Source organism: Rhipicephalus microplus, chromosome 10 (genome assembly GCF_043290135.1).
Source record: "Rhipicephalus microplus isolate Deutch F79 chromosome 10, USDA_Rmic, whole genome shotgun sequence".
In the NCBI taxonomy this organism is placed as follows: domain Eukaryota; kingdom Metazoa; phylum Arthropoda; class Arachnida; order Ixodida; family Ixodidae; genus Rhipicephalus; species Rhipicephalus microplus.
Window position 1 is genome coordinate 26,609,082 of NC_134709.1, and position 23,455 is coordinate 26,632,536.

At 42.4% G+C, this 23,455-nt stretch overlaps 1 protein-coding gene across 2 annotated transcripts in view; it reads left to right on the forward strand.

Annotated features, from left to right (window-relative positions):
- The window catches only part of LOC142774656 (dihydropyrimidinase-like), a 55,652-nt gene extending 32,424 nt beyond the window's left edge, over positions 1 to 23,228 (forward strand). For both annotated transcript variants that reach the window (XM_075875280.1, XM_075875279.1), the window contains exons 2-13: positions 938 to 1,032; positions 1,543 to 1,616; positions 2,456 to 2,566; positions 5,112 to 5,279; positions 7,367 to 7,509; positions 8,975 to 9,043; positions 10,423 to 10,700; positions 11,550 to 11,691; positions 12,343 to 12,426; positions 14,803 to 15,066; positions 15,731 to 15,959; positions 22,907 to 23,228. In XM_075875280.1, the coding sequence (XP_075731395.1) occupies positions 938 to 1,032; positions 1,543 to 1,616; positions 2,456 to 2,566; positions 5,112 to 5,279; positions 7,367 to 7,509; positions 8,975 to 9,043; positions 10,423 to 10,700; positions 11,550 to 11,691; positions 12,343 to 12,426; positions 14,803 to 15,066; positions 15,731 to 15,959; positions 22,907 to 22,992 (1,743 nt within the window). In that variant the 3' untranslated portion in view covers positions 22,993 to 23,228. The remainder of the gene's footprint in view (positions 1 to 937; positions 1,033 to 1,542; positions 1,617 to 2,455; positions 2,567 to 5,111; positions 5,280 to 7,366; positions 7,510 to 8,974; positions 9,044 to 10,422; positions 10,701 to 11,549; positions 11,692 to 12,342; positions 12,427 to 14,802; positions 15,067 to 15,730; positions 15,960 to 22,906) is intronic.
- The last annotated feature ends 227 nt before the right edge of the window (positions 23,229 to 23,455 follow it).

Genomic DNA, 23,455 nt, shown 5'->3' on the forward strand with positions numbered 1-23,455 from the left:
AAGAATCGTTTCATATGCAAGCTGCTTCACTATACTCCAAAAATGCCGATTGCTCTTCCCGGCACATGCCCGCTGCTAGGCGCTCAAACCCGATGTCGTCATTTCTAGGAAATGTTATCTTTACGGGTCAATTGTACTTTTTGAAAAACAAAAAAGGGGGGTCCTTTGACTCCTTTTTGTCAGTACGCACTGACATGCTACGTATATGACTCGCTTTAAGCGACACATGAACTCTATTTGGAGATTCTTAAACTCCACTCAGGGAATCGTGGGACCCTAAACAGCGTTCACGTGTATCTTCAAACAGCCATATGAGTGGCAAGTCTCCACTCAATGAGAAGAGTAACACACAACTTACAATTGGGGTTTGTTGGCTTCCAGGTATCACAAGTAGACCTCAAGTCAGCTTTTTAACACAAGTGGTCAACATATAAGTGGTTAAATGCATTTTATACAAAAGACAGGTCAGAGTTGTTAAACAGTGTATAGTGGTCAATTGAAACATTACCATGCCCAAATTAAAATTTCTTGTGCTTGTTTCAAGTGTCTAAAATTGTCATTTTTGAAGCCCGAGTTTCCAGCTTCCAACGATAATGCACTCACAAAGAGCAAATAATCATCAGTCTATGTTCCAACTCATCTTACTAATATGCTTAGCACTAATAACACGAAGTTACAGCACAGGTCCAATGGCAAATGTTTTGATGTACCTGCAATACATTTTAAATGTCATTTTTATCAGCATTTTATTTTGTTATGCACTACATTGGCATTTACAGTTGTACATACTGCAACTAAAGGAAATATTTGTGTGTAAGGCTTGGAAGGAATTATGCAGTCGCTTAACTTATTCTTAGTCTAGCAAACTAGTAGTATATGAAGCTCAAATAAACATTTTACAGACGACTGAAACTGAATTGACTGTTATTTTATGCAGAGCGCACAGACAAGACTGCTGATCAAGGGCGGCAAAGTTGTCAACGATGACATGACGACCGACGCGGATGTTTTCATCGAAGATGGCATCATTAAGTAAGTGACAATACCTGTAAGACTGCATCACTCATTCATGCGCAAATAAATATCCACCAAAGTAAACTAGACGGAGGAAGCATTAGCATGTGGATAAATTGTCCATCTTACACGAAAGCAAGTTTTGCCGGCAGGAATAGTCATGCTGCATTTACTCAAATGTTATGAAAGTTTTTCCAGATTTTCGCTACCTGCAATTGACTCTCTTGTTCCACTCGAGTACCGAAATTCTATTTCTTATTTTTTAACACAGCGAAAAGTCGCCCCTTGCGTTACAGTCGTAGTCACGTTACAATCAAGTCAATATGATTCTTCATGATTTTCTCCAAGGGCTTTCTTATTTGAGAGCCCCCCGAAGAAATCCCGTGAGTCACGTATTGATGCGCAAACGAATCAATGGCAATTACACCACACGCAAGACGTTCTGCATCTTGCGGCCTTCCCTGAAATTAATTTGCAAATATTATTGCTACATGTTCAAAGCAAGACACTTTTTTTTTCAAACCTCAGGCAGGTGGGCAAAGACCTGTCCGTGCCCGGTGGGACTCGTACCATCGAAGCCAATGGGATGTACGTAATGCCAGGTAAGCATGCAATGTGTTACGAACTGGAGGAATGTATCTTTTAGTTCCTTGAACATGTTTGTGAACACTTTTGAATACCGTCAGATGCTGGCTGGACGAGGCGGTTCTTGCTTAAGTGATGGGATGACAGCATAGAGTAACGCAAAGCAGAGAAAAGTGGAACACTCCGGAATTTTATGCACGTTGTTCCAAATTTTTTTGCTACATAACGTTACTCTCAAAAGCTTGTTAGTGCACTTGATGAACTCTGTATTAGATGCACTTATGATCCTATTCTAGTAACTAAAGTGCTACTTAAAACATTACAAATAACACGTCAACAACACCAAACAGTCATCACTTAAGACATTCATGCAGAGTTCTTAAATTGCAGCACATTGTTTGCAATGATGTGGTGTTTTTCCAAAGTAACGACACCCACTGCACAGTTTGGTCAATAAGCACCTAGTGTGAAATGTCAGAATAAGTAATAACTTTTCAATTAAAATAAAAAACAGTGTGACACTCAAAAGTAGAGGATACAGGCCCTTGAAGAAATTTCCATGAATATTTTAGAAGTATTAAGCTATGAAAAACAAGCAAGGGATACTTTCGAAAATGTAGCACATTTATTCATCTTGCACGTAGATGCCAGTATTGCTTAAATTTTGGTACTGAGCACGTTCTTGTGGCAGCATGATAAACCAGTGGAGTTACTGCTGAAATAATCTGTACAATGAAGACAAGCTAGCTCATCAGCTTAAAGTTGATCACATGAATCAGCAAGGCATTTCTGGTAACGTACAAAGATTGTTACAGGAAAGGCATGCCTTTCTTTCTTTCTTCATTCTCTCCACCAGGTGGCATTGACTGCCATGTCCACTTCGAATTCTTCTTCATGGGAGCGCGCACTGCCGATGACTTCTACACAGGCAGCAAGGCAGCGTTGGCTGGAGGAACCACCATGATTGGTACATCTAGCATAACATACACTGACAACCTCTTTTAAATTTGTGTGCATTCACATTTCTTGAAGAGGTACTGAACAGATTTGATGCAAAAATAACGAAAACAGAAATTATACTCGGAGGCTATGACTGCTCCAAATAAGTTTATTGCACATGTTTCTGAACAACTGGCTGTGTTTTTTAAGGACTGCCAGCGTGTGACAGCTGCATGCCAGTGCGAACATTAATGTCATTAGTTGCCACTTGTCCCTGCAGCTCATAAAAGGAGCATGTGTTCCTGTCCTGCTGCTTCTTTTTTTCCACGTCTCCTTTACATGCCACTCTCGCCCTTCCACAAAGGTGATCAGACGTGCCCATTTCCTTTAGGGGCTTTAGCCCACCCAGGAACATCGCTCACTGCCTGCGCCATTCGTAGTGGTTCTAGGAAAGGTAGTAGAGGCTGAGTGGATTCAGAGGCATGGGCAACAGCTGTCATTGTCAACATGCTGGTTCTTGGGTGCACAAAATATCTGCAAGCGTCACCTCCTCTCATACTAGGCACGGTTGCTAGATGCAGATGTGAAAAAATGCATCAAGGTTGTTATTTGCCGCCAGTTTCCGTGTGAAACGAAAGCCGTGTCTAGTGATTTCAGCACCTAATCTTTCAGCTTGGGCAAGAATCTCTGCAGGGAAAATTTTGTTCAGTATCCATTTAAATGTGGCTAAGGTATACCTCGATTCAAAGAACTGTCGAGCTTTCCGTTTCCCATGTGCTGGTGCAGCCAGTGCATAGTATTTTTCCGCATTACGTAGCGTTATGGTAGCTTTGTACACAGCTATTTTGTCATTGCACATCAAGTCTCAACCATGACAAACTGGAAATAGCTGAGGAAGTTAACTTAAATACCTATTCTTGTAAAAGACAGTAGCTCAGTAGCAAATAGAAACATGATACTGCTTTATTAATTTGATCATTTCCTTGAGGAACCATTGTGCCACATTTTATATTTGCTATGGACACATTTAATCTTCCTCGCACTTGCCGTGTAGCTTGTTGACGTTCTGCTACTGATCGAGATATACCCTAGTGCACTAAATTGAAAAAAAAAAAAAAACCTTTGCTCATATTAGTAATTTACTCTTTCACAATTCCGAAAACGAGCAAAAAGAAAATGTAGATGACGACACTAGGTTGAAATGCCCTCACTGAATGCTGCGACGTCATAGATATTGATTGCTGCTACCAGTTTCGTTGTGGTTACTAATCAGTAAAAATTAAGCATACATTGTTCCCTGAACAAGCCATTTACCATCGCAAGTTTCATAAAATTTCGTTGAGCCCATGTCTCTGAAATAAGCAAAATACACTTTGAAATCCGTGACACCAGATTTCAGTGCAAAATTTAAAAACGAAACATTGACTTCCACTTTCTTCTCTACACCCCCCCCCCCCTCCGGTTTTCTTTTTTCCCATGACATACAAAGCAAAAAACGGCACTCGAACTGCCCGGCCACCTCTTCAGACTGGGGTGGCGCCATCTTCCCCATCAGAAAAAGAAATAGAGAAAAATTTCTGCCTACACCCTAGCCTTTAAAGGGGCCCCGCAACACTTTTGATTGTAGCAATGGCAACGAAGATTCAATAAAGAAGCGAAGCTCATTGCCTCACAAATTGACCGCCGCAAAAATTTTTATTTAGAGTCTGTTCAGTACTAGCGGAGTTACAAAGAGTTAGCGCACGCTGCAATTGCTTTCTGTCTTCTCTCGTCGATCCGACGAAAGCACTGGACGCTAAGCAGGGAGAGATGGCACGGGGAAAGAAAAACATCACATGTGCTTTTTTTTTTTATTCGGATACATGGCTTTTCAGTGTGAAAGCAACGTGCACGTACAGACAAGAGGTGACCTCCCACGGCAAGCCTGGTAACGACCGAACGCGCCGTGCTCAAATCAGCCAATGGCTGATACAATGGCTATGAAGAGTGATTTTTGAGCTTGTTCCATCATTTGTTGAGAGAAGGGAAAGAAATCTTTTGCTGGGCTTGAGAATTTAATGAGAATTCTAGGGCATGTGCTGCGCTATGTTTGGCTGGCATGTTCTCGGGAGCCTCGACTACTGATCCGCAGTGTTTTGTGACCATGATCACAAATTGTTGCAGGGCTCGTTTAAACTTGAGAGGGGACGTGGCAATTAAAATTATCTTTGTTATTTATGAAGCTGAAGGGATGAAATTCGGCATGCTGATGACATTTGTTGTGCTTATATTATAACTGAAATCGGTTTTGAGCTATCTAATATAACTTGTGAGTTACAACACTTGATAGACTCGCATTGTTACCACAAAATCAATTAGCTAATTAGACACAGGTTCATTAAAATGTTTGCCTAAAGATATTTACAAGTGTCCATTTTGTGCTGTAACACTATTGGCTTATTTTTAATATTTACGTAGGTAGGCACACAAAATTTCTGAAATGTCCTGGACATATACGCCCCCCCCTTAACACACAGTTTCGTCTTGTAAGGCCCTAACATGTATTAAGTTTCTTTTTTCCGCTTTGTATGCAGTTGACTTTGTCACCAAGAAATCTCCCAGTATGAGCCTGCTCGAAGCTTATGAGGATTACCGAAGCAGGGCCGACGAACGCATCTGCTGCGACTACGGCCTTTCAGTAATCCTTGATGACTATAACGAGAACGTGTTCAGGGAGATGGAAACGCTGACCAAGGAGAAAGGTACGAGACTTTTGCATTTCTATTCTTGCTTCACCTTTTTTGCATGACAACGCACAACAGATTATTCTGAATGCTGTGACGGCATATTCGAAAAGTCATTCAAGCATTCTAACCGTACTTCTTAAAAGCACTACCATACAAGTAACTGCTTGATAATTACCGTAATAATTAAGACAACAAAAGTGATTCAAACGTATCACTGAACAGGCACATTGCATACAAGTTTCATCTCAGTGAAGTTATAAGTAAATCTTCATAGTATCTCGGCATTCGTTATACGTAAATCTTCATATAAAAATTTGTTTAATGCAGACAGATGCACAATAAAGGAAGACGCGGTTCGAAAAAAAAGTTCCATGAATTTTTAGGCTAGGACTTTGAAATTTTTTGCTGTATACATGGGCTGTTATGCTGATTTCAAATATGTAATTAGTCTCACAGTAAGTTGCCCAGTTTTCGTGTTGTGCCACGACCATGCGTAAAATACAGTTTGTTTTGGAGAAATGTTTTATGCCATTAAACTTTTATGGTTCTGAGCCATCAATGGCATATTGCTTTCCATGAACTGTAGAAAGGAATTAATTATCAAGAAAGTGCGTATAAGACATCTTAATGGGCAAGAAAAATTGTGAAAATTCCTAATACCCTCAGCTTGTACTAATTGATTGCTTTAGCTTCGTGGTAATTATAAAGGTGATATCAAGTTTTAAAGGAGATACTTGCATTCTTCACATGTTAAGGAATATCTGGACTAAATTTCATCCTGATCTGGCTGTCAGAAGTACCGAAAAACATGATGTTAAATCTCAATACGTTGCCCTAAAATGCATCTTGAGAAAAATGCACTTAAAAAGTAAAAGTCGAAGCTCATCTGTGCAGCTAACATACATTTTTTAAAATAATTTCTTCAATCATGAGAGCTTGGCAATCGGTGCTAATTTGAGCACGTGGCTTTAGTCAAATCCTCATGCAAAATGATATGGCAAGAAGCCAGGTGACAATTTCCAGCGGACCCTAGACAATGAACTCTTTTTGTTTTTTGGTAGCGACCTTGGGCTCTTTAAAAGCGATTTTAAACTACTCCAAGTACAGTTAAATCTTTGGTTTGTTTTTGTTGTGGAAGTAGAGAAACCAAACTCGTCAAAGCAAATAAAAAAGAAAATATATAATTTTGAAAAAAAAACCTACGTTCTTCGACTTGCATCTCCCCTTAACCACTTTTGGCACACTAGATGAACTGCTTGTGAATGCGTCAAACTTACACACTATTTTACGGCACTCAATATTCTGTTGAGTGCCGTAATATTCTGCTGAGTGCATTCTGTTGAGTGCCGTAAATAATCTCGAGATGCACTAATGTTTTATGGTAATTATTTTAATTAAATTGTTGTTCAATATCTAGTTATCTTGAACTACTTCATGTTTAGTTTATGCATAAATAAAATAAAATCTCAGGCTAGAAATGCAGTGCAATATTATTTTTCGATTATACTTGAGGAAAGGAAGATTGTACTTTTGATGTCCCATAGAGAAAGCTGCATGTCGACAGGCCCGAGTACGGTAGAACCTTCAGCAAGGTGGTCAAATGCAACAGTATACTGCAAAATGAAGTTTATTGAAAATACTTACTACACGAATAGTTCAATTTCCCCGAACTTCAGCACGTGCTTTTCCTGATTAGCCTTTAGTGGACACAACTAGCAAAAACAAGACGTTCACGAAATATGCACAAGGCATATCGAAGGGTCGATAACACTAGAGGGTCCACCCCGACTACCGAGATGCACCCCATAATCATATCTTAGTTTTGGCTCATAAAATTCCAGAACTTTTTAATTTGGGTGGTCAACTGTTGATGCATACTGTCAGTGGTCCGTGTATGGTTCATTGTTTTCGTCTAGATAAACATTTCAACATGTCATTTTTTCTTCGGGGAACACACTCTCTCCCTCCAGGCCAAATGAAAGCATTAATTATATCTGCCATTGCTTTGCGGCACTTCTTAAGACCGCCGGCATATGGGGACAAGCATGGTTTGTCCCATCATTTATAAATTTCACTTAATCCTCTCATTCTCACCAACACAGGTGTGAATGCCTTCAAGATGTTCATGGCCTACAAAGGCACGCTCATGATGGACGACGACAAACTCATCCAGGCCTTCAAGGCATGCAGCAAACTGGGAGCGCTGGCTCGCGTCCATGCCGAGAACGGCGACATAATTTACGAGGTCTGTGCAACTTAAACATGACGCGATGTTTTTACGCTACTATGGGTTGATCACCCCACTAGGACCAAAATTGGCAAAAAACAAGTGATGTGATATTTTTCAGAGTATGCTCAAGCATGTTCTATTTAATCAGTGTTTGGTTTAATGAAAAATAAGCACTATATAAAGGCGTAGCACCTGTAGAGTATCAAACAATAATATCTATGGGGAATCTGGCACTAGTGTCTACGTGGGCTCCTTCAGCGGCATTTGTACCTCCACGGGAATTATGGGAAATACAGGCCATGGATCCCCTTCAGATGGTTTACGTTCTTGAGATTCGCAACGCTTTTTTTCCGGGTGTAAAACAAAGTGATATACACTTACATTTATTTGAAACTTGCTTCACTTGTTTACACGCAAACCGTATTGCAAAATGTTTTCATAAGGAGGTGGCAAAACTGAAACCTGGGCAAATTCAACCATCAGGGTATGCATTGCTCTGCCATTGTATTCCAGATTTAGCATCAAGATTTAATGAATTATTTTCTACAACACTTGAAAACAAACATGTCTATTTTGACCTTGAAAGTATGCATTATCTATTTATGGAAATAACAGTACAGTATTAAGTGGGAAAAACCTAACGTTTCGTCTGCTGCGATGTCTGGTGCGTCTGCCCAGGATGGTTTGCCCCCAACGCACCTCTCGTTTTGTTGTGAAGTCGCGTCAGAGGAGCATGACAGTACGTCTGCTTTGTTTCACCGTAATTTTGCAGTCGATTTAAATGAGTTTGGGGAAGATGCGCTTACGAAAAAACGTGAACTCGATGTGATACTCTGCACTGGCATGAGACGCTACATCTATGTGCAGTGGTGAGTGGACGACGCTTCACAGCAATTGCCAAATACAACTTGTAAAGCTACAAAGACGCAGCATATTTCAGACCTAGTGGTCTTCGGCTTCTTTGAACAACAAATAATGTTAACACAATCTTTCCATAGCTTAAATACAATCGCATCACAACTCTACTGTCGTGTAAAAAAAAAACAAGCAATAAACCACATCCTTAAATCCACCTTTTTACGAGCTGAACATGACCACACCATTTATAAAAAAAACAAAAACAAGTTTTAAGCCACAGTACGAGTTCACATCTCATGAAGTCAAACAATAATCGTGTTTAATCTGGCAATATTAGTGACAATGCCTGTGCATCACAGTGCACTTGACTGTGCTGCAGTCGCAGCTAGTAGCTTTTTGGACCTCAAGTCAGATTGCTTGATTGAGTGCTGCATCATTTTACACATTAACCCACCACAGCAGCTTACGTAACTCATAGTTTTCAGTGGCAAGAGTGTTGTCGCGTGGCACGCGTCTTGACTTTGTCAAGCCATCTCGTGTTTCTATAAGGTATCAAGCAGAACAGTGCTGGTCTTCTTGATTAAACAAACAGTTGCTTATTTACCTACTTATTTGCTTTCAGAACCAAAGCAAGCTGCTCTGCATGGAGGTTACTGGTCCAGAAGGCCACCTCTACAGTCGAGAGGAAGAGGTACGTGTTTTACTTAGAAAAAATGAAAAGACATAAGAATTCAAAAGTGCAAAAAGCCCACCACTACCTTGGTACTCCCAAAATGAACAAATGAACCAGTCAGACCACACTGAACTAGCCACCTTTCCTCACATTTTTTTTTTACTTGATGACCACTATGCTCCACATAACAGTCTGTGCCATTTTTTAAAATGTATGTTCAGCGATAATACAATATTGTTGCATCAGAGTGTGTTTCGCAACGCCTACGCTGCTTCACCATGTCTTTCGATGTCTGAAGCCTTCTACTTCTCCGCAGCCTCACTAGTTTGGAGTCTAAATTCATTGTACAGGTCAATCAAATAGTTGATCAATGAAAACTAGACTGACGCAAACTATTTTACCAAGAATAAACCTATATATGCGACCTGTTCTTAATGCCAATGTGCACCTTTCTATTCTTAATATACGTTCCAAACTACAATGCAAACATGTTTACACACTCGAAATGAAGATGGTGAGGCTCCTTAACACTGCTGTTAGCCAGCCCCTCCCCTTTGCCCCCCCTCCTCAAACCTCAAAATGCTCTACTCTGTAATGCTAGCAAGTCTTGAGAACACTTCAATTTGTCCAATCAATTATTCAACTAATCAATCAATAAGCAGTCAATGTTAGCTGTTGTGCATGCAAATGCAATCAAAACAGTCTGTTGCCTTTCCCTGTAACATACATGAGGGCAAGGTTATTTTGTACAGTACTTGAAGCTTGCTTGAGAGTATTTGAAACAAAAGGGAACCACCAGCATTTATTTATTGATTGATTTGATTTGCATACACAGACTTAGAGGACACAGAGAAAGGAACGAAACAGCAAGCTGGATACTGCCACCCGAGGGGGCACAACGCTTGATTGATTGATATGTGGGGTTTAACATCCGAAAACCACCATATGATTATGAGAGACGACGTAGTGGAGGGCTCTGGAAATTTCGACCACCTGGGGTTCTCTAACGTGCACCCAAATCTGGGGCACAACGCCTGCTTACTCTTTTGGGAGGAGGGCAGAGATAAAGCAAAGGAAAATAGGAGGAGAGAAAGAGGAAAGAAGAGAGGGAAGTAAAGAAAAAAATGACAAATACTTAGATAAGCATGAGTAAAAAAAAAAAAATAAACGACTCTAAACAAGTGGCTGGGTTCCTTTGGTCCATAACAGTCAGTAGAGCTTGATGGGCCTGACCGCGTCGAGAAACACAACCTCTCGGAAAGAGATAATCGTCTATTGTCGTGCACATTCCAAGAATTTATGCGGGACAGTGCACTATAAGATGCTCAAGTGTTTCGCTAGAGCCAAAAGCTGCGCCGATCTATCAATAATCAGTCGCCGTTCCCCTAACAACACAGGTGGAGGCCGAGGCCACGCATCGAGCCATCGTGCTGGCCAACCAGGTGAACTGCCCGCTGTACGTGGTGCACGTCATGAGCAAGAGCGCCGCTGAGATGATCCTGCGAAAGCGCGCCCAAGGCTGCGTCGTGTTCGGCGAGCCCATCACAGCGGGTTTAGGCACTGACGGTACCCACTACTTCAATCGATGCTGGAAGCATGCAGCCGCACACGTCCTGTCGCCCCCTCTGCGGCCTGACCCGTCCACTCGAGGATACCTCATGGACCTGCTTGCTAGGTACCACTTCCCTTTCATTGCACCTATGCGTGTAAGCGAAACGTATTTTGCCCCAATACCCGACACCTCTGCGGCATACTATCGAGCACTGACACCGAATAATGTTACAGTTGAAACTTGATCCAACAAAGTAACAACTATGCTTGAATTATTTCATTAAATCTCCGAATTAATACAACTGCCAATTAGGCCAAGGCAAGTGTAGGGGACCTTAATTATTATTGTATTTAACAGTAGATTAGGGATCAGCATTATTTCAATAAATCTCCAAATTAATACAACTGCCAATTAGGCCAAGACAAGCGTAGGGGACTTTAATTATTATTGTATTTAACAGTAGATTAGGGATCAGCAAAATCGCTACTTATCTACTTTACAAAAGATCATTAAATTGGGTTTGATGGCCAAGGTTTCATTAATTCAGGTTGATGACAACATCGAGCCCTGTGAATACTTGCTGGGAAAACGAAATTTCTTCATTTTATAGGAAAACTTGTACAACAAGGCTTCGTTTGATCAAGTTTCAACTGATCAGTGTACACTCGAACCTCGTTATAACGAAACAGGATATAACGAAATATTGGTTATAACAAAATACATAAAAATAGTGTTGCAATAGATATAATGTAAAAATAAACCTTTATAACGAATTTTCGGATATAATGAACTTATTTTCATGTAAGATGCAAGTTTGTTATAAGGTTTGAGTACATAAATTCTGGTACATAAATTTTCACTTTAAACTACAGCAAAGAAGAGGAATGTCGCATTACAATGGGAGAAATCTATGAATTGTGTGTCAGTCACTGCAGTAAGGCCACCTTTTATTCATCCTTCTTCACGTCTTAGCGGAGAGCTGCAGACGACCGGTTCCGACCACTGCACATTCACGACTACCCAGAAAGCGATTGGTCAGGATGACTTCACCCGCATTCCAAATGGAGTCAATGGTGTCGAAGAACGAATGGGTGTTGTCTGGGAGAATGGAGTGGTAAGGCTTTCTTTTTACTTATGTAGATCGTCAACTCCCACCCCTCCTAACGATTGAGCGCTTGTGGAACCCTCAGAGTTTGTATTATTTTGGAAAAACTGCGCTAGGTATCACACGGTCATCTTTTGCCATGGAGGAACAGGAATATTTCCCATGACGGTAGAAGGAGTAATTTTGTCACCAGAGCACTTGAGATACACTTTAATTTTCTTTCTTAGTTTGCTTCGATTACAAACTCAGCATAACTGCAGCAACAGCAGTTAAAATTGGCAGCCGTACTATACCATGCCACAAAAGCACTCGAGTCGTAACATGACTGCCGGTGGCCAGCGTTGTCAAGGAGTAAGTTTTACTTTTCACAGAACTAGTATTTACTTTTTCACAATATCTTATCTGTACTTTTTTTTTTTTAAACAACACTATGCAAAACAGTTATTCACAAAACTAGAAGTGAAAGTCTGTGGGGCTATAAACCTAAGGATCAGCTAGTATGTTTACTTGAGTGACATGATAATGAACTTTTGATCGGTTCCAAGCGAGTTGTGAGAAAGTATACCGCTAATGCATTTAGAAAGCAGCTCTGTAAACATTTAGGAAATATTTCGAGTCCGCCATCGATTAGTTTTAAAATAATTACAATGCTCATTTCAGAACACTGGGAAGCTGGATCCCTGCAAATTCGTGGCTGTAACTAGTGCCAATGCAGCCAAGATCTTGAACATCTATCCACGAAAGGCAAGTAAAACACGGTGTTGAAAAATATGCACGACTGTATGGAGGTAGTGATTTAGCCATTTTGCTTGTGGGTAAATGCCCTTTCAATTCACAGAGTAAGAAGATAAAATTTTAGCACGACCCTCACTGCAGAATAATTTAATTAGGCGGAGCCAAAGCTGCCCCTGTGGCCTATAGCGCTTGCCATAGTGAAGGTATCAAGATCCATTTTAACTGCCTCAAGTTTGTGCATGTTCACCCAATCCAAGTACATAAACAATTTTGAAATCTGCTCCCATCTAAATTTATTTATTTATTTATTTATTATACCCTCAGGGCCAGAGGTATTACAGAGGGGAGTGGTACAGAACAAAGGCATAACATAAGGTAGCATGGTTACAAAAAACGTGTACATAAAAAGGAAAAGGAAAGACAAAACAAATTAGTATTATCGCAACAATGTGGTCACACAAACACAGATTAAACATCAGATATTTCTGCATATACAATATTGGCTAAGGCAGCACGGAACAGTTGGTTATCGGTGATACCCGCAATTTCAGCGGGAAGGTGGTTCCGATTCCGGGACGAACGGGGCAAGAATGACTGAGTGGCAGATTTTGTATGATAATAGTTAATGCCAACCTTGTGACGGTGGTCAATGCGATGGGAAATGTATAGTGGTTGGGGTAAGAGTTCGTTGCGCAGGAAAGAATGATAATATATTTTATGTAGCATGGTTAACCGAAAAAGTTTCCTGCGTGATGATAAAGAGGGAAGAGAAAGGCTGCTTTTCATTGAAGATATGCTGGCAGTACGGTTATAGTTTGACAGGATAAAGCGAGCGGAATTATTTTGAACAAGCTCGAGAGAAGCGATTAGATTTCCTTGGCTTGGATCCCATACTGATGCTGGGTACTCTAACTTGGGGCGTATTAAGGATTTGTAAAGCGATAATTTTAGTGACGATGGGGCTCTAGAAAAATTGCGGCGTAAATACCCTAACATGCTATTAGCGTTGTTGATGATATGTTCAATATGTGTTGACCAGCTGAGATTAGTTGTAATGTGCACTCCAAGGTACTTATATGATGTAACTAGTTCTAAAAGCTATGTTGTTTAGGTAATAAGTTGACTGATGCTTGGGGTTGCGGGATACATGCATAACCTTACATTTGTTAATGTTTAATTCCATCAGCCAAGTTTGGCACCAGTTAGAAACAGCGGTTAGATCAGACTGAACGATTCTAATGTCGTCATTATAATTAATCTTACGAAACATCACACAGTCGTCTGCAAACAGATGAATATTAGAGCACAATAATACCGCCAATGACATCATAAATAAAACACGCACACAGACTATTTCAAAGTAAAGGTTGCACACAACTTCATGCACCACTCGCACTAAGGAAAAAATTTTTGCAGCATGGGTGACAAATTCCTAAACCCAAAGACCTTCATATTTTCATTTAAATAATAAATGGACTAACATTTCTTATTAGAAGAGCGCTCATTTGTCTTGCCAGACTTGCACCTCGAGCATGCACCATTTATCTTTATTTTTATTCTGCAGCCGGGCCAAAGGCCTTAGAGTCCGTGCGTTGTGGTGTCACTGGATTTTACAATCTTCTAGTGCTCTAGTCTGTAAATAAGGCACCTGGCCCAATACCATATTTACTCGATTGTAACGCGACCACTTTTGTAATGTAAGGAGTGACTTTTCATTGTGTCCCGGAAGAAAAAAAATTTAACGAAATAAAAGAATTGTGTGTAACACTGCACTTAGACAACTTGAATTTCGATAACTTCGGTATAACATCGTAATGCAAGGGTTGACTTCAGGTAACAAAAACACGAGAAAAGAATTGCATTACATTCCATTAAAACCTCAGACCTCAATCTCTACTTCATTTTTAGACCTTGTTGCTGTGTGTTCCTTCACTCTCTCCTTTTGGGGTTTAATGCACCAAAACCTCAATGTAAACTTAAACAGTGGGACTATGTAATATATATCAAGATATAATTGAAGCATTTGCAGATTACAAGTGCACCTTTACTTTCTTGTCACTGAGTTTCACTGCTTTTTTGCCCGCCATGGTGGTGCAGTAGTTATGTTGCTCAACTGATGATCTGAAGGTTGCAGGATCGAATCCCAGCTGTGATGGCTGTAGTTTCAACGAAACCAAAAATGCTAGAGGACCAGATTTAGTTGCGCATGAAAGATCCACAGTTCAATATTTCTGGAGCCTTCCACTAAAGCTTCCCACATAATTGTTTCCGGGACATAAAATTCCGAGAATTATTATTATTAGTTTCACTGTTTAAGCTTGCTTTAGAAATCAGCAAACTGGTCTTTCTAAAATATGTCATCTCCTTGGCTACCCCACCTTGCAGGGCAGAATCCAGGCCGGCTCTGATGCAGACGTCGTGATCTGGGACCCCGAGAAGGAGCGCGTCTTCTCGGCCCAGACACATCAATCTGCGAGCGACTTCAACATTTTCGAGGGATTCCGTTGCCGGGGTGCTCCGGTCTACGTCATATGCCAGGGACGGGTTGTCGTCGAAAACGGAGAGGTGCATGCCTCCAAGGGCGTTGGCAAGTTCATTCCTATGGCGCCAAACTGCAGCTACGTGTACTCAGCAGTTCGTCAGAGGGAGGTAAGTGGCGACCTTCTGACCTCGTAAACATATTGCAGAGTCTAATTAATGAAACAGCGCTACAACAAGATGAAGGCGAGACGAAATTTACAAGGACACATTGTCAGGCTTTTTGTTGACCATTGCCATTGTATGAAAACATTGAATCACTGTACTTCAACATGATTGCTGAAAAAAAATTGCTAAATAAACTGAAACAGGAACCGAGAAAGAAGACCTGACCCGCAGGTCGCGGGATCGAATCCCGGCTGCGGCGGCTGCATTTCCGATGGAGGCGAAATGTTGTAGGCCCGCGTGCTCAGATTTGGGTGCACGTTAAAGAACCCCAGGTGGTCGAAATTTCCGGAGCCCCCCACTACAGCGTCTCTCATAATCATATGGCGGTTTTGGGACGTTAAACGCCACAGATCAATCAATCGAGAAAGAAGACCAAACCTTCAACTAAAATATTTTTGTCAGAATGACCTGTGAGATTATAGTAGCATGTTAAATTGAAAAAAATGAAAAAGAAATGAGTCAACATTTTGTCTTTTGCCTTGTGACATAATATAGAAAGGTTTTTAGACCCGCCATGTCCAACAGGAGTAAACACAAGATCTTCCTCTGTCTAAGGTGAACTTTTTTTATTTTTCTTTCCCACTACTGACACTGGCATTGCTTGCAGGCTTCCATTCCGCGCAAGATCGATCGATCAGCCCCGCCACCAGAGCCAGAGACCGTTGAAGAGCCACCAGTGTCGCCCGCCAACGCTGCCCCCACGACACGGTCGACCCCGCCACCTGCGCCGTACTACAAGGAGCCCTTGTACCCAGCCACGCCCCGGGAGTTCCACAGTCGGCCTCTGACGCGCGGTGGCTGCCGCAACCTCCAGGACTCCACTTTTAGCCTTTCCGGTGAGCGGGTTCCCATTTTTACAATCGCCACGCGGCACTTAACACAATTTCCAAGAACATTTTTTTTTTGCAGTAAATTCATTACAGGCAGGCTTTTTCCAAATAATTTCTTGGGGGTAGACATTTTGAGAGCACAGGAGAAGAGAGTGGGGCCAAGATATTGGGCTTAAAAGAATTGCCTTCGTCTTTTTTCTTAGTGTTCATTGTTTTATGGCACGAAGAAAGAAGACTAATGGGAGCAGGGGGGGGGGGGTGCATAACGACAATAAGTGGCACTAAGCATGCTGCCATCATTGTACTGTACTGGAAGGCTTATAAAGAGTTTAGTAATAAGGTAGTAACTTTCGAAAATTCTACAAGCAACCAGGCAGATTTCGTTTATGCGAGAAAATGCTTCCCACATGTTTTGTGTGCCTCGAGTTTCATAATAAGCCACACTAGCCTCAAGGAATGCATCCCCAAGCCTGTGTCGTCGCGCACCGAATTATCCTTGGAAGAGTTATGATCGGTTGCTACCATTGCTTAAAAGGGGACACAGGTCTTAGAAGGCTAAAAATCACGAAAAAATCAACGTTTAGTTTTGTGACGCAACGGAAACCAAAATGCTCAGTGTGAATGATGCCTTTCAGTCTTCTATCCTCAAATTCAAAGCTTCCGTATTGGCAGTGTCACACAAGACTGATCTATAACATGAGCAACTTAGAATGTAAAAAAAAAAAGAAGAGGAGGAATGTGCAATTACATGAAGGTAGCAGAAATCACTCAGCCGCAATCTTTAATAAATAAAGTCAAAGCATATCCACGGAACGAATGACGATGAGTGGGTGAAGCGTCCGTTAATCCGTCCCCGTCCATTTAGTGAACACTTCAAGTACCACCATCTCGATTCTTTTTATCATATATTCATCATATACAAGTATCGCCATCCAGAGGACTAAACGAGGATATGTACCACATTTCTGCTGTCAGCACTTTGTTAACACCGATAGCGCTACAATGATGCCGTGCTATGTTTTTCGTAACATGTAGACATGCAGATATGTGCTTGAGGGCGGGTATGTGCGACGAGTTATGCAAACACCACGACAACGAGGGACGCACAAGCCACGCCATAAAGAGCTACACCCCCAATGGCTCAAGCTGTGCTATTAAATATTGTTGCATGTGCTGTCAATGCAAACCAAGCTTTTTATCGCCGAGTAGATAGTTATCAGAATGCTGCCATCAATAGGCAGCTTTAGAGTACGCAAGGTTAGCATTTCCTGGGTACAATATACTTTTTCCGTAACTTAACGTAGGTATCCAAGAGGATAGCATGTGACACACGCGAAGTGGCAACAAATGCTAACCCAAAGCTTTTCATACCCCATTCAAAAAGCCTCCGATGTGTAACAACATAGCTAGTTTTATATAACTGACCATTTCGCTTCATATAGTTTAAGTTTGGGACTCTAATATCCCTGTCACACGGCAAATATAATGTCATTTACAGCGAATGCCATTTGTTCGTAATGCCATTGGTTTGCTGTCACACAGGAAAACTAATGCCATTTTATAAAAACGACATTGTCTATCAGATAAGTTTCCGAAATACATTGGCATTCGATTTCAGGCCGAATGGGTAGTCTCGACTGCAGGGACATTTTGGGGAGATGTCTGTTAACTTGTGTACACATAACTTTTATCATTTGTGAATATTTTATTCCTTATTAGATCAATTTATTGCTGGTTTGATGACATAAAAGCATGATGAATGTTTCTAGAGAAAGAAAAGCTACTTTCAGCTACAGCCGCTGGACGCCGGCCGTGTTTCATTTTTTCTCTGATGTCGTCATCGGCTGTATCGCAAATGTTGAATATCCGATGCACGTGTTGTGGTGACCAAAGCGCTGACGACACGAAATCACCGCCGCCGTCTCATTTCTGCAGCTGGAAAGTCAGTCATATGCGCCCTGCTTCAGTTCACTGTACTCACGCCAGTCATATCGTCGACCATGTTGGTTCCTAAATGTGTTGCGCCGCTGGAGCAAGTTGTGTTAAATGGTCTTGTTTATATTTTATATTCTAGGAGGACCTTTTTATCCATAAAAGTTATTTCTGTGGATACACGCATGTCACATGCAAGTTTTAATATATTTTTATTTCTCCCAAAATGCATGACTCAGGAGGGCTAAGGTCATGGTCATAATTTCAAAATTACATTTGTTTTCGTCGTGTGACAGCACGCAGCAGGGGCGGCACCAGGATTTTTTTGCTGTGGGAGCACCAACGACAATTGTGTTCTTTCAAGGGGGCAGAGAGGCACAGAACTTATGCATCGTGTTTTGACTATGCTTATTCTTGGGAGGAGTTCCAGTTCGTGCGTGCCCCCCACCCCCCCAGCGCCGCCCCTGGCACGCAGGTAAAATGACATTAGGTAACCTTGCACATATTAAGTATATCAGTCTAACAGAGCACATCAACAACTGTGCCTGAAACATAAAAATTTGTCATGTCTGCATGTCTGTCCGGAGGTCATACGTCTGTTGCGGCTTTCTAAGAAGAGTATTTATTTAAACTGCACTGCGGGTGTAGTGAAAGGGCCCTGGAACACTTTTCTAAGTAACCAATAAATGGCTTCATTAATGGTGTTTATTCTGCCGCGAGGCGTATTGCGCCAGACGCTACGGCGACTGTATCTCGGATGGTGAATGCGCCTTGCGTTCCAGTGGGGCATTCTGTTCCCCGACGGCCGTCGAACGTGCTGTTTGCCACTTGCTAAGCCGGTGTGTCTGTTTTCCTTTAGTGGGCGCAAGTCCGCCAAATAAACGGATCTCCTTCTATTTCTACTAACCTCCCGGTCTCCTGTCTTCGGGCTACCCTCACTCTTACGTGACAATTCACGTGACGAATCAATCGCCACAAAACATTTTGTGTCCGTTAAGTATGAGCAGCAGAGATTTGTCGCATGCTGTAATTGCTTTCTCTTATCCTGATGAGTGCGCTCAAAGCTAAGCGGGGAGGGATGGCATGGGCAAAAAGAGGTTGCGTCACACATGCATCATGGTTGGTTGAACCCAAGAGGAATGGCTCAACCCACCACAGGGGATCGGCCATAAATCCTGCGGCAGTGAGATGTCGGGAAAAAAAAGGAGGGTATGCGTAAGTAATTTTTTTTAGATGAACGAAAGCTTAGTCGTGCTAACAGGCTGTTATGAATTGATTAAAAATAAAACAAATAAAAAAAGTAGAGTAAATATTATATGAAGTAGACTACTGGCAAAAATAAGTAATGAGTTTAGCATAGTAGTTTTGATTCTTTTATACAGCTATATATTGCTCCATATATGTCCTTGTTGCAATGACCTAGTGCCAAAGCCCCAAGAGAGAGCAGTACCATTTCAGACAGCTCAAGCCCGTGTGTTTTGGAAAGCTGGTGTTAGAAATTTTTGCCTTAAATTTTAATACCTGCGGCATTCTGTGAAAAAGTGTTTTATAGTTTCTGTTTGTGTACAATAGTGATAATGTGGGGAAGAAACACAACCAGGTCTGTATAAATAAAAGTTTGAAGGTGGAATCCTGCATCGCAATTTAGTGAACGTCACGTCGAATTGTCTTGTTGCACACCATGAGCTGTACCACTGAATAAGGTGCTGAAAATCTGCGCCATTTAGAACTGAAGAGCTTGAGTGTTCCTGCCATATACAGAAATTTCGAAATCATGCAATTGCATATAAGCAGCAGGGTCTTGGAATATTCAGGACGGGGCACTAAATTTCATTCTGCCGCCAGTGTGTCCGCCGCTTCAATTAGTATTAGTCAAGAGTGACCTGGCACCCAAACCAATCGGATAGCACGAACGTGATTGGGTATATACATATGAAATTCTAATAAACAAGTTGATGTCTCTGGTGTTGTCAGAGCAGTGCAAACGGACAAAGAATCGGTCAGTATAACAACCGAGGAGATATATGTTGGGAGCTTGCGTATGGCCAGAGTCACTGCCATTAATTCTGCCTGGAATATCGGCGTAAATTCGGGCAGTTGCAGTGAATAAGACCAATCTAATGCAGCTGAGTAGGTGCTCACTGCTTTCTCGGCATTAACGGAAGCATCTGTGGCTATAACAGAACTTATCTGTAGGCTACTGAGATGGCCTTTGAGCGACCCCTTGAGCACTCTTTCTTTTTCTTCTTCTTCTTTGAAAACGTAGATTACTTTAAGCGTAATCACAAGGGCGCGCGCCGGCATGTGGCAGTCTCCCGCAGCGGCCTCGGAAACTATGCGCCTCACGATGCTCAAACCGGCCAACGCCCGCGAATTATTTGGTTGTACGGCGTCATCTGTAGAAAGAAGAGGGAACGGCTGCTAGCTGACTTTGAAGATTGTGAATTTCAGGCCGTGTGCTGCGCTATCATGTTTGGCTCGCGTGTTCGTGAAAGCCTCGACCACCGATCGGCAGCGTTTTCTAACCACGCTGAAAAAAGGCAGCAGAACCCATAGGCAAGTAGTAAGTAGCGAGTGAAGGGCTTTACGTACCATACACGTGAGCACTCCATAGGCGGGCAAACGGAACCAGTAAATCTAACTGCGCGGCAACGAAAAAAAATTAAAAAGCGGGAACTTCAGACAACCTAGCCCTGCTAGGACTAACTGCCTACAAGAGCTCCACCTTGGCGCTACGTTTCGAACATTTATTTTCTTCCTTGCTGCTTTTAAAGCGAGTAAAATGAACAGCATGCAACACATACACACTTTTTCAGCGTTGGCTGTTTGGTAAATTCGGGTAAAAATACGGTAGCTCGTAAAAACGCGACAGACACTGCCTAAAAACGTCATGGAGCACAATGCTTTGGTAGAGTGTACTAGAACCGAGCTCCGAAAAGTGAAGCCCAAATAGGGTTGATCCGCTTGTGGCGCTGCAATCGGTAGTCTGCAGTGTATCAGCGTTTTAAGAGCTGTGCGTGGCTCTGTCGAAGTGGTCGAGAGGTAGAATGCTCGCTTCCCACTCAAACGACCCAGGTTGGCGTGGCCACTGTGGATTGCAAGTTTTTTTAGATGCGGAAGCATCTTATACTCGCGCCTTGATGTGCGCCGTCCGCACCGCTTCTCGAACATTCGACAGCTGACGCGCGCGCATGCGCCGTCGCCCACCATCTGTGCCGCGCGCGCTTCTCCTTCGAGAACATTCGACAGCTGACAGCGCATGCGCCGTCGCGCCGTCGCCATCTGTGCCGCGCGCGCGCTTCTCCTTCGAGAACATTCGACAGCTGACAGCGCATGCGCCGTCGCGCTGTATATATACTCAAGGTCGGCGCTCGCTCGCTCAGTTGCCGCTCGTCGGTTGGTTTGTACGGCGCGTCGACGTCCAAGGTCGCGGTGAAATGAATTCCAACGAATCCACAAACACAATGATCGACGTCCCTTCGACCAGCGCCGCCCTTTCGCATACGTGTGTACGTGTTCACTCATTTAACACCCCCTCCTACAACCACGTTAACCAATTTAGCCATCGACCCAACTCGCAATTTAACACCCCATTTCACAACCACGTTAACCAATTTAGCCATCGACCCAAATAAGTCGCACTTTAACACCCCGTTAACCAATTATATGCTCCGCATCCTCCTCAGTGTTCCCCCGAGGGAAGCTGCGGGCAATTTTTTTATTTTTAGTTTTATTTGTACATGGTATTGGTTTGCCTTTTTTTCTAAATCTAACTTCATTTCCGACTAGTTGTTACAAAAATTCACGCGAAATATGAAGTAAAAAAGAATAAATTTGACAGTGAGTGTACTGGGACTTGACCGACGGCTCTCCAATGGCCCCAGTATGCTATCTGTCAATTTTTTTTTCTTTTTTACTTCATATTTCGCATGGCTTTTTGTAATACCTTGTAGCAAATGAAGTTAGACTTGGAAAAAAAAGGCAAATAAATAACATGTTCAAGTAATACTAAAAATAAAAAAAGTGACAATCCACAGCTGTGATTCGAACCTGTTTTTTCTTTTAGTGGGAAGCGAGAATTTTACCTCTCGACCACTTCGACAGAACCGCGCACAGCTCTTAAAATGCCGACACACTGCAGACTACCAATTGCAGCGCCACAAGCGGATTGACCCTGTTTAGGCTTCACTTTTAATGCATTGGTGCTACGCCCGTTCCGAGCATAGTACACTCTAGTTTTGGTTTCGTTTTTCTGCAAAATGGCGCGTTCGATTGAACGGTGTGCTAGTTGTTGCTAGGTTAACTCCGGACGTTTTGATGTACAGCCACTTTACTTCTTAAACAATGCTATCTACTCTTGCGCCGAGTGGTGCTGCTGAGGCCCGAGCTATCGTGTTCGATTTCTGCTGCAGTGACAGCATTCAGATGGAGGTTGGAATGCAAGATCACCCGTGTGTAACGTGCATAATTGGGCGATGAGAAACTGGTCCTATGGAGGGATTGTTTCTTACCAGTTGCGTGTGACCATGTTATCCTTTTGCCAGTTTGTCAACCCCGTACAACTTGCACCAGGGGCGTAGCCAGAAATTTTTTAGGGGAGGAGGTTCAGCTATTCTTTCCGTTTGCGCGTGCATTTATATATATACACAAGCCAAATTGAAAAAAAAAACTTTCGAGGAAAGAATTTTGACCCCCCCCCTCCCCAACTTGCACACATCCCCACACACCTCTCGTAGCCGTGCAGCTAGCTCACTTTGGCAGGAGAAGCCCGCGGGGGCTAATCTTCTGCTTAAAATGACGAGGCTATGATTAACTTTTCACTGCAGTAGAGTTGTCTCTGTTAACTGTACGCTCATCTTTATACGTAGAAAACAGCACTATATGACACGACAAAACGAAAGAGCACGTGTCACTGCACACTTCGTCAGTTCTGGTCTTATTGTACCGACTCCTGCATCATAAAATGATGAACCAACCAGCCCATCTGTGCACCCTTCAGTATGTTCTCTTCTGTAATGCAGGTGCCCAGATTGATGATGACAAAGGCTCCAGAGCCGCCATACGCGTGCACAACCCACCGGGAGGGCGGTCATCCGGCATCTGGTAGACATCGCCGCTCTGCGCTTTCCACGACGAATGATGGTATTTGGCTCCACTAACCACCGCTGAATCGTCGCCACTGCTTGTTCAGCTGTCTGTTCCACCGCCCGATGAAAAGGCCGCAATCAATTTTTTCTCCATCTCCCTGTTGTGCTTGTTGCGTTGCCTTCGCCCAATCAACACCATTATTTTTAACGAGGTATGCGCTGTATTTGCTGAATAAAAGTAGCATCGATATCATGACAGCTGTGCAGTTTGTTTCCACATCGATCACGAACCACAACTGTGAAATGTATATAACAGTAGAATTATGCGTGCTTCCCTCCTCAACCTTGTTGATGTTACCTTTTCAACAGTTAGGCTCAGGATGCTTAAATGGTTTCTTTCTCTGTGACGTGCAAATAAAGCCGCAATAGCTCACACCAGCACATATCTTTAGATGTTCTTGGTCATAATAGAAACATGTAGAC